Genomic DNA, 12570 nt, shown 5'->3' on the forward strand with positions numbered 1-12570 from the left:
TTTGATAAATCAGTTTAAATGATGCGTCATACAATTTTGTCTACGTAACAGACAAAAATTATTAATTAATCTCGACAACAAATAGAAGTATTTAAGTATTAGAGTGGGTGCAGGAAGTTTCACATGATTTTAGAGATGGCGGGTTGCGCTTAAATGAATGCTACTTTTACCGGAGAGGGCATCAATTGCATATTTCAATTTTTTTTTTAAACATTTGACATGTGACATTGACACATTTACATGGGCATGGATATTGATTTGTCAACAAGAAACTGACTGGTATGTATAATAATTATTAATAATATTATGGGTAAATAATATAATAAAATAACTAGAGAATGATATTTATATAGTATTATCTTTTGTTATACATTTAAAAATAATGTATCTATCAAAAGAATAATTAAAAATAAAAAAAAACCTTATAATAGGTACAATGCTTAATAATAAACTACATAATACATTTTTTTGTAGAGTGAGCATTATTTATTAAAGAAATTATTGGATAATTTATATTAAACCATAAAATCAAAATTAGATATATTGGTTAAGAAAGAATACTTCATATAAGTGAATTTTTGATGAATTTTCTAGTACTATTTTATGTTTACATGCATCACTGAGTTTAAATAGATAATTTATTAATTAACATGGCAATTAAATGTGGGAATTATTAAAAATTAGTTTTTATACTATAACTATACGTTTGAAAACAACGCACATTGAAATTTCATTTTGATTGCTGCGTTACAAATCACCGTCTTTGAAATAAAGACACGCTGATTTCTTGTTGGCACAACTGACAATTTTTGCTCAGTTCATCGGATATATAAGTTTTTGTTAAAACAAACACTAGAGTTACAATATTGTAATTTCAACATTTTTTTTATACTATACATTACAAATAACAACAGAAAATATTTTATCACTTTTTTGGGCAATATCCCTTCATAAGCATTGTTAGGTCTAGTTTATAACAATGACATCTTAGTTTAATAAAAGCGCAATAATCCATTCCTAATAAAATTAGCTTTTAGAAACCAGCACATGACATTTCTCCGTAAAATTGTAGACGTAATATAAAGTGAAGTTATAAGATCAATAATAATTATCCGCAATACGGAAATTACGAGTGGTAGATTCGCAGAACTTTTGGATGCAAAAAATTTCATGCTAAGAAAAAATTAAATAGTATTCATAATTTAATTCGTCATGATAAATTAACGATGTATGATGCTTACTTATTAATAGTAATTGTATGGAATTGTGGCAGGGAAACATGTCACCTAATGACACCTACAAATTGGTTATCACTAATTGGTAACACTTTTGTAACAATATGTTTTAATGATCCGTCGTCTGGAATTCAATGACATGATGTCTTGAAGATATTTAATTTAAAAAAAACGCTCTGTCTATACGCTTGCGTTTAATGGTGGCAAATAAAGATTTTTTTTAAAAATCAGCATTTAAAAAAAATTAAAGTTTTATCTTCGTACTGTGAAAATCAGATTATTTATGTGTGCAAAGAGATAACGGAGATAAGGCTTGAAAAATTGAAAAATGAGTTGAATAGGTATGCCAAATTAATCTTAGATGAGTGATAACATGTCCACTTATGAAGTCGTGGTTCTCAGGTTCTAATCTCAGGGTTTGGAAAATTCACATGCTTAGACCGAGAGCATAGACATGATAAGTTGAGCAATTGGCAAACATCCATTTTTTGTAAGAAAAATCTCTTAAGAAACCTCGTGATGAGGTGGCCAAGATCCACATCGGATTGTAGAGCCACTGACAACAAACTTAAATAAATATAGGCATTAATGATTAAAAAAATAAGTCGAATTAATGCCTATGAATTCACATAGACACATAATATACATTCATATACAAAGTTATTAAAAATTGAATTTTTCTTTGGCTCTCCTGAAACGTAGTGATTTTAGATTAATCTCCATTTTCCTTTTGCATTCATATTTAACTTAAGTATACCCAACCATGTTTTAAAAGACAACATGTTAGAAGATAAATGTTGATAAGTCATTTAGTTTCGTATAATATATTAGAAGATATTAATGTATCTTTGAAAAGTTTAAATATTTTCATAATGTCGCATACAAATATCAGTTCATATACATTTATATATATGTTTGTTTCACTGTTTTGATAATACTTTCTCCATTTATATCTTATCCACGATTCAACTGTACGTATATCCTATTTGTATGGATATCAAAGGATTGAAAATTGCGAGTGTATTTACAAGGTAAAGTGCAAAAAATGCAAGACAATTAATTCATAATTTAATAATTATTTTTCAATTACTACCTACAACTTTTCAACAACGTTTCAACTTTATTTAAATATTAATGATTGATATAATTATCAAAGAAAAATTTAACCATGAGTCATTTTGATTTATTCAAGTTAAAATATTACATTTAAAATACGATTTACACACATAATGCCATAATAAGAAAAAGTTTCATTATTAATACTTAATAACATTGATATTATTCATTAATTTACAAGCACTTTAAAAATAATAACAAGGATCTAGATAGAAGACGAGGCTATGTAAAATTGGGGTTTCCGTTGTAACAGTATTTTTTTAATAACATTTCAATCTGATAGCTACATATTGTATCTACCGCTAAAGGTATACATATTATTGATACACCTTAGATAAGTAGGTATATAAAAAAAAAATAAAAATTTAAAATTTTTTTTCAAAATTACATTTTAGCACATACGTTTTTTGTCTACCCAGATCCTCATTTTTTTTTTTTTTAAAGTAGTTTTAGATATAAATACGCCATAAATTTAGCACAATATAGTACACTATCTATTACAATATGTTTGCATTAATTGTTTTTTTTTTAATATATTTAATACATTGTTACGAGAACATCAATAATGCAAAACATTTGCACCGATGAAAAAATAAATCTTTAATTACGATAAAACGTCATCAAAGATATTCGAAAGATTTAAAAATAGTTAAACATTAATGCATGTAGAAAATAAATAATTAAAATTTTCAGGCCCGGTGAATTGTCAATATTAATCTTTAAGTACATTTATCTGGTTCTAAAGGTAAATTTGCACATTGATGAAAAATGTCCACAAAAAAGTAAAGCCACTTCACACTCAATTGCCTAATGTTTAGGCAGTGACAATGTATAGTTTCAATTGTGAAGTTACGAAAGCAATATTACCAGATTTATAATAATTCTTAATAAATATATTCACGACTGGAGTATTTGGGGGAATAATATAAATAGAACCAACATAGATAGGTACACAAATTTGTATATTATTAATACCTACACGTTTTGTATGAAAACACCATGGAATGAAATATCCAGCTGTAACTCTATCAAACACATACATTCCGCCCTGATAGTTGCAATGTGATTTTAACAATGGTAATTGGATATGTGAATATCGTAAAGGTATATCTAAATACATACAATGTTTTTGACCAAATTGATATCTTTATATTATAAGTTTTAATAATTTATTTATACCAAGCAATTGTGCCAGCACATTGAAATTTGATCTATTTTACACAATGAAGGAATACAAAATGAATGGGAATATGTTATTTTTAATAGTTACTCTTCACTACAGTAATCTTCCAGCCAGAAACGTGACATTGAGCTAATACAAACTCCGAGAAACTGTAAAAAAAATATTGTAAGCTAAGTAGTGATTGGCTAATATTATGATCTGGGTGTATCGATTTTTGAATAATATAGACAGCGGGATAGCATGGGATAGGGGAAAAACGAAGGTGGCAATGTGTTATATCTAATCTCAATGCAAGAGCTTGCTCCATTTGGTTTATACAACGAGGTTCTTTTTATATTATTCCACCGCATATGTTTTAACATCAGATAAATCTAATTGTAACAGTTTTAAACGTTAAATAATTAATGCTTCTTTAAGTAATAAGTAATCAAAATTTATCAATAATTACACTTTCTTAAGTCTACCATTATTAGTCACCTATTGAGGGATATTGCTATGCGTATTTTTTTCGAGGCGTCGATCACTAAATATTTTTTTCAGTCCGTTTACGAATAACAAAAAAAAACTCCCTTTAGCCGCTGCTATGTTAATGTTTGTTTTTTCCCTAAATTATGGAACCATTATTGTTGCATTTGATGCAAAATTATCACTGGAGATGAGTAATTATTGAAACATCTCGGATTGTTTTATGTACTCGATGGGTCGGGCTGGAAGTAATGTAGTCCGTTTATCTGAAATAAAAAAGATTAGAAATAAAAAAAAATATAATAAATAAGTATTTTAAAAATAATCTATTTAGTTTGTAAAGGTCTTACCCATTTGAGGAAAACTGTCCGCGAGATGCATTTGAAAAAAATCAATAGTTTGGATTTAACTGACCATTTTTTTTAAAGTCAATTTGATATTGATAGCAGCAGATGAATTAATGAGAGCATGATGTGTCTATGTTTAATTAATTATTTTAAACAAAATGCAGTCACATAAACAGTGTTACTATACTGTTCAATTAAAATGTATAAATTATTAAGATTACCTTGACAAAGTGTATATTATTGAGAAGTATTAAAGGAATTTTGTCAAGTATTATAAATGTAATGGCAAGTATTTATAAATATAAAGTAAGTAAGTATAACCAGATTGTATTCATTGTTCATTATTAGAATTAAGAGACCCGCATCCGTCTTATTAAATAGACAAGTATCTAATATTTTTTATGATCACTAGCTGTAACGTCATAATATGTATACAGCAATTTAGAATAAGAGTAGTTGGGTCAATTGAAAGCGTTAAAAAAATTTCACTATTATGGCAAAACATTTAATTGCCTGTGGAATGATCATTCAGAAATATTATTAAATGTAGGAGACGTAGATTTTATAAGATACTTATGGTTGATTATTTTATACTTTCCACTATTTTATAATAAAACTTGCCATCTGCTCGTATGTATATACTTTAGAGATAATTATTAAAAGCTTTATAATGATTTATTATAAAAATTATACAATCACAGTTTATATTAAATCCTGATTGCTTACTTATTTACAAAATATTGTTGTAGTAATGATTCTATGTATATAGTAATTAATTAAAATTGATATTACAAATCAGCTGTTTTGAGTTAAATGTCAAAAGATTTAGAAAATTATAGGAACTCTTTAAATGGGGCAAAAATGCTGAGCTTGACCAAACATTTCAAAAACTAGATTTGCTAATAGTGACTTTTGCCTGAACGGCAATGTAATTATTTTGAATTCTATTTAACTCTTACCAATTAAACAAAAGACACTACAATAATATGTCCTTATAGAAATTCCATAATTTGTTTAATATTATCATTATGTCTATATAATATATAATAAAACTAAATTGCTAGATACGTATATCATGAATAAGCACCCACTTGCAAAAAAATCATTTTATCTAATCCATATAAATCTAATTCCATTCAAAATAAAACATTTAGACCTCGAGGTTTGTAACATCATTGATTTTATTATCTACTTATAATTCTTTTATTTCAATTTGAATTTTTAGCAAATTTAACATTACACGTACATTATATTAATACCAGTCCAGACCAAGATATATCTGCCTCTAAACAACTGAACTTTCTATACGAACTGTTTAAACGGTGTAGAAAACATTTTAGTCAATGGTTTTTTGTATGCAGATCAAAAATATGTGCAAATAAAAAGACAAACCTGCAAGGATGGTCATGTTTGGGGGATTTTTAAAAACTTTTCATCAGTAGTAGCGACATATGGTTTTGTCGAATGTTGTTTGGTTGAAAGCGTGCAGATTTGTACTGTCAAAACTATGTTTAAATTGACAGGAATGCTTTCGTAGAGTTTCAAATAATTATTTGATTTGTTCTCGGGTAGATGTATATTGGATTAGACTAGGATTCAGAATGGGTATGCTTATCAAAGATACCGTATTGTATGAGTAAGCTCATGGTTTTGTTGGCAATTTGTGAAGATGACTAACCGTCATGTCGTATTCAGTAATGTAGGCGGGGATTTCAAGCTGGTCGGGGGCCATCACAGAGTACAGGTACTCCACCCCGGGAAGGTTGTGCACCTTCTGTTTTATAGCGGGGGCCATGAATGTAGTGAACCACCAAGTCATCATCTGCAACAAAGAAATTGAATGTTATATGACATTTAAGTATACAAAGTAATGATAGGCGTTCCAAGTATAAGTCGCCGCATTGTATTCTCATCAATGGGATGACAAACAAAAAGTGAGTTGAAAAATCATACTTGATTACAATATTTTGGAATAATATTTTCTTGATTTTAGTAAAGGAAATGTGTAAACCTGTAGTCTACCTTCTAAGAAAAATAGATCTTCAAGTATTAAATTTAAAATAAATAAAAAATATCCGATGATGCCATCTGTCTGAAATACTGTATGTATACGATTATTTTTAAGGAATTCCAATAAATTATTTATGGCCGTTACACGTGACATCAGCTCCATCTACTGAAATGTGTGCAATATGGTGGGCTTGGAATCTGAAGCCTTAAACCTTTGCGCATAATATTATTGTCTATGACTGCAGCTTTATCCAAAACAATTAATAAAAAGATAATTTCTTTGCGATTCAATAACTATTGTGTTTTCTGAATGTGGATAATTTATCTGATATTGTACCTAAGTCATTCGTCAGTGTTTTAAATATATAAGTATTTTAAAATGTCTAGTTTTACGGGTGAAATTGTAAATTGTTGTGGAACAGATACACAACAACGAGTTTTTTAAAGCCACCAATGACATATTTTGGATGTACGTTACGTGTATAAATGTTTAGGAAAATACATAATTTAAACTCATCGCTCAATTTTATATTGTGAGTGAGCTATTCAAATTTCATCGAATTACTGTATACCTATTCATCAGTAGTAATATCGTGTTAGCTTCTTATTTCCCGTAAGTATACCTGACAAGTGTGCTCTTTTTCTATTATCTACACAGCCTACCTCTTTCCAAAAGTCACCCTTCGCCACTTTGATGTACATTGTTTTTATTTTGTCTCAGTTAATTTAATTAAAATGGGAATTTGTAACTTTTCAATTATTTTATTGAAGCCTTGACGACCTTAAGAGAAGTTTATTTTTCGTTTTAAGATACATTAAGTTGTTTTTGTTAACTTTTATTAAGTCTGGGAGGAGGTGTCAATAGCACTTAACAAGATAACACAAAAATATTTTGTGTAATACCCAAAAAATCCTCGAACCTTAGAATTTATGTTCTGTTTGTTGTCAATCTCTCAATAAACAAATAAACTTATTATTTCAACAGTAGCAATAGGCTACACATGTCAGTACCTATATGTGTGGGACTAATTGGTTACATGTTACAGTGAGGCTCTAAGAAAGTCCGCTAGATCGACGGATATAAGGAAGCTATCAACGAATATTTCACAAGATTAAAGATTGTAAAATTCTTTATTGAACATACATAATTTGTAAACATCTCAGAGAAATATAAGTATACCTACCTAACCACTAGAAAAAAAAACCCACGCCCTTGTGCTCTACCAACTAAGCTATGTGTGCCCTATCCGAAAATTAACAATTGTTTTTATAATTCTATCTGATGCGCTTTTTAAATAGCATTTTTTTGCGACTGCCAAAGATAGGACACACATAGCTTAGTTGGTAGAGCACATGGAGGCAGTGTATTTAAAAAAAGAACTGTTTATTCCTGACTTTAAGGCAGAGAGTACCGTTTTTATCAAAGCCTGTAAAATAATCATTACGCATAAGTAGGTACCTACATTTTTCAAAAGTTCGATTTTTATTAATGGGTATCGTTTTTTTCAAATGTTAAAAATATCTAGATTTTTGTATAAATAAAAAATAATGTGTGTAACATGATTATTCATTATTTAATTCGACAAGAATGTTGACAGATGGCACTACCACCTGATATTTTTTCTAGTTATATTAAGTATTCAATGAAAAAAAAGATACTGTGATAGTTCTATGGCAATTTAATATATATAATTTATATATATAATATGTATAATATGCATAAGTATAGAATGGCCATAGTTGCGTGAATTTGAATAAAGGATTACATTTTAAACCTCTACTTTGGTTTTCAGTTTGAAACAATACAAAGCTATCCTTTGATAAAATAAACAATTAAGTAAATAAAAATAACGACAAAGAACTTCTGAGGCTGCAAAGGATGCTTGCTTACCTTAGTCCAGATTGTGGGGTGGACAATGTAGAATGCTTTAAGATTCTTCTTGTATCTGAAAACAAAAGAAACCACACACCTTTAAGTTTTACATTGTTTTGAGCTACGAGTAAACACAAACAACAAACAGATGCTGTAAAAGTTTTTGTCTTACTTATAAATTTTATTTTACCTAGTATGGATTTCTCATTACGTTTTTCTAAATCAGCTGTCGGCAACCTTATTGCCACGAAAGGCGTAAATTTACAATTTTACTATTAGTTAAAGTATAAATTAATTTTATGTAAATTCTACAATTTCTACAATGTGCTGTTATATAATGACTTTATTCGACGCTCCCGATTGGAGGTAAATTTTATACGCCAGTCGAAAAATATAAATAACAACACTGTTTACAATATCATTTTAAAGTAAACAATTTATAATAATACCAATCTTTTGTTTATACAGCTGATGACACCGACAGAATAAAAACTGTTAAAAATAGTATTAAAAGTAAAATGATTTAACCATCATTATGGTAATGACCGTTTTTAAAAAATACTTATATATTTTTTTCGGTTAGGTACATGTTCAAATACGCGCATTGATATGATCTTACTCCCTACTTCATTTATCGTTTGTCAATTTATGGCTACGGCCGTATGTTGTAGCTTAGCTACTGGGAAATGCCAATAGAAATGGCGTGTTTAAAAAAAATACTACCTTATTCTTAGGTCAATAATTATGATAAAGCAAACATTATTCGTAGGATGTTTATCACATTTGAATGGTCAAAGACATTGCTTATAATAAGTATCTTTATAATTATCATCAAATGTGTAAATAGTGCCCATTTTTGACTAATAAAATGCCTAATTCTTTTCAAATTTGGGATCAAAAAGATTATAAAATATAAATTTTTATCGTAAATATGTCACTATATAATGTTAACATTAATTTTACTAATGGTTTTGTAAATGCGTTTAAAAATTAATGAACGTAAAAAATCTTAACACCACTGCACATTGACGTACTGAAATATGACTATATTCTAAAACATTAGAGCGAGAGGTTTAAAAGAATACTATCTTATGTAATAAAAATACTTTATGCAGTCATCAAATGTTTAAAATAAATATAAAGGATAACAAGGCTTCAAAATTATATAAATAGATTATCTACAACGTTTAAGGAATGTCCAGGGTTATGCTCTGAAAATACCATAAAAGCTCCATTTTGACCTACGCTGAACATGTGGGCCGTTAAGTCACCGGTCACGTTTTTTCATATTGCATCATATTTATTGTGTATAATTAAAAATGTAATTTAAATCTAAAAAAATTAAAAAATATATATACTTATATACTTAACTAAAAGCCTTCTTTTAATACAAGTAAATAATGATTTTCGAGATTACTAATTGTGGTCGTTAATATTTCAGCTCATCTGCTGGTGTGGTCTTTAGGCATAAAGCCCACCAAAAAAGCGTTCAGCGCGCTCACTACTGAGTAGGCCCCCTCCCACTCGCGCATTACCCTTCACCTATGTAATAAGGGGCTCAAGGAGCACAAAATAATTATTATTATCAGCGTCTCTCATAACATGGCAATAAAAATATTATTAAATTTCTCGGGGCTTGTAATTAATATTCACGATGACATTATTATACCAGCGAAATATCGGACACGCAATAACTTAACGAAGAGTTCACTGTTATTAAATAATGGCTTCTCGCCCGTCTATCGACGACGCTGCCAGGAGCGTGATTTTGCTATCCGTGTTCAATGAATGGACTACGTCGTATTTTCGTTAATTCGTATCGCTGAGAAGCCAAAAAACGATGACTCATGGGGCAGGCGGGCACAATGCGTCGTCAAATCCAGTGTGCGCTGGCGTATTTGATTACGTTGTATTTTCGATGATTTACGCGCCACTTGTGAAATTTTGCGCGAGAGCCCCACTTGCTGCGTTAACTGGGTTTTACGCCTTAGGACGTATTGTGTCGATATTAGGTGTAAAACAACTATATTATGTATCATTTTATATGATATTATTATTACAGAGACCGAAATGCGCCGCAGGCGAAGATTTTGACGTGAGGGGTGAAGTTTATGGAAAAATTTAACGAAATTAATTTGTCATTAAAGATCATCCATTTAAACATGGCTAACTGAGATGTGTCAATCGCATAATATCGTACGCGATAACTCTATCGGTAACTCGAGAACGAAGGTTTCGCGACCACTGGTATACTGATTGTTATGTTGCGCGTGAAAAATCTTCTCTAACGAAATAATTACAAGAAAATAAGTTTGTTTTGAAGACAGTTATATTGATATTGATTTATTCAGTAGTGATTATTAATGCGAAAATTATACTTACTTGTAAGGCAGGATACTGTAAACCTCCTTGAGCCATGCAAACGAAGGGTAGTTAGCGCCAGACGTGAGGGTGTGGAAGTATGCGATCACGTAATCTCCTTTGACTATGGGGTCTAGAAGTGCTATGAGGTAAAGCAAAGCCTGAAAAAATAATATAATAAATTATTTAATATTATATTAATGATTTTGAAAAGACAAACAATTATGTACTAAATTTAAAAAAAAAAAACAGGTGGTCATTATACGGAAGGTGCCTAGATAATAGGGTAGAGGGGAGGTACCTCATATTGCCTAATGGGCAATATGAGTAGAGTTGGGTATTTTCCGAGAAAATCTCAATCTCGAGATTCGGGATTTCCCGAAATGATGAAATTTTGAATTCTCGAGATTCAGGATTTCAAGAAAAGAATTCTCGAGAATTCTTGAGATATCGGGACATTTAAAAAAAACCTGTAAAAAATCCGAAAATCAGAGTAAAAACAGACAAATTCCAAAAAAATATTATTTTTTTATTTATGTAAGAAGACAAACATATAGAAGTAGGAAAACAAAAATAATTCAAAACATTACTTATTAAAATAGAATTTAAAAGATCACAAGACTGTCAATCGCTTCGTCTGACAATCGCGTATGTTTTTGAGACACAAAATTCCCTGACTGAAAAATTGCACTCATTTTGAGTCGAAGTTGGCTTAATTGTGTTAAATGCCCCGATCAGTCTGTGAACGTTTTATGTTTTCTGTCTACTTTTTTCAAATAGAATAATCGTTTTTCAATTAATATTTGATAACAAAGAAATCCCGATTCCACAGAAAAAAATCTTGAGATCCGGGATTTCCCAAAATGTTAAAAATTTCAATTCTCGAGATTCGGGATTGAAAATCTCGAAAATTTCTATATTCTGTTGCTTCATTTCATTTATACAAGATTCATAAATGATTATATTAAGTATATTGAATGTTAGCTTCAGCCATATGGTATTTTAATTTATACTTGCAGGTTACATTCTCTCAGAAACATTTGGATACACGAAAACGCGTTGATGTTTGGCTAAGCTATAAACATCTCAAGATTACATGATAATAAATTGATAGTTTTGACTTCTTATATTTTCAAGGAGCGTTCGTCGTTAAGCATGATAAATCATAAAATATTAATAAATTTTATTTCGTCAAATTCTGTAAGGTTTTAATGAAAAAAAATGAACAGGAATTAACTACGATGAATAAATTTAAGTCAAGTTTCTGGAAATTTGTTTGGGTTGATTTATTATCGTGTAACTTTGTCAAATTACAGTATGCATGTAGGAATACAGATTCCAATATTTAAAAATTAGCACACACTAACTACGTCTGAAAATCAATGACAAGTTAGTGCTAATTTTTTAATGTCATGAGTTTCGGAGACTTGTTAAATAGGTTATTTCACGTTGCTAATCAAATTTGCGAATATGTCGGAATTCAACAGTTACTTAAGTACTGCGATGCTTATTTATACGGCACAAAAAAAATGATTTTTTAATTGAAAATACAGAATATTTTGAAAAACCTCAAAAGTATTCATACCTAAGTAGGTATAAGAAAAAAAAACTATAAATATACTGGATTAAGTGGGATTCGAAATCATGTCTTTCATTTTTCGAATGATAGCTCTTATCCATCTGTCATTAATATGAATAATTGATAACTATACCATCTGAGGTGTTTTAGATTTTGCTAAGAAACGGCTGCCAGATTTGTAATTGAAATCAAGGTACTCGTAATATTTAATAAAATAGATTTCTCATAATGTTACGAATAACTCATACTAGTACTATCACTCACTTGATTTAAATTATATAGTTGGCAGTAGGGATTGCAATACCGGTAGGTATCCCAGTATTTTTCGATACCGAAATACCAGTTTTAAAAATCAGATAATTTCGATATATTCGGTATTGAAGTGGAAACAAAATTTATTA

The 12570-nt window shown here is 29.4% G+C and overlaps 1 protein-coding gene across 1 annotated transcript in view; it reads right to left on the reverse strand.

Moving 5' to 3' along the window:
• Window positions 1-2730: 2730 nt before the first annotated feature.
• Window positions 2731-12570, reverse strand: part of Gdap2 (ganglioside induced differentiation associated protein 2) — a 360077-nt gene continuing 350237 nt past the window's right edge. The window contains exons 11-14 of the mRNA XM_085952868.1: window positions 10612-10751; window positions 8248-8302; window positions 6025-6168; window positions 2731-4265 (exon numbers count right to left, since the gene is read on the reverse strand). Coding sequence (XP_085808994.1) covers window positions 4221-4265; window positions 6025-6168; window positions 8248-8302; window positions 10612-10751 — 384 coding nt within the window. The 3' untranslated portion in view covers window positions 2731-4220. The remainder of the gene's footprint in view (window positions 4266-6024; window positions 6169-8247; window positions 8303-10611; window positions 10752-12570) is intronic.

This window comes from Rhyacophila brunnea, unplaced genomic scaffold, assembly GCF_057557595.1.
Source record: "Rhyacophila brunnea isolate RB1 unplaced genomic scaffold, BYU_Rbru_1.0 scaffold_10, whole genome shotgun sequence".
Classification (NCBI taxonomy): domain Eukaryota; kingdom Metazoa; phylum Arthropoda; class Insecta; order Trichoptera; family Rhyacophilidae; genus Rhyacophila; species Rhyacophila brunnea.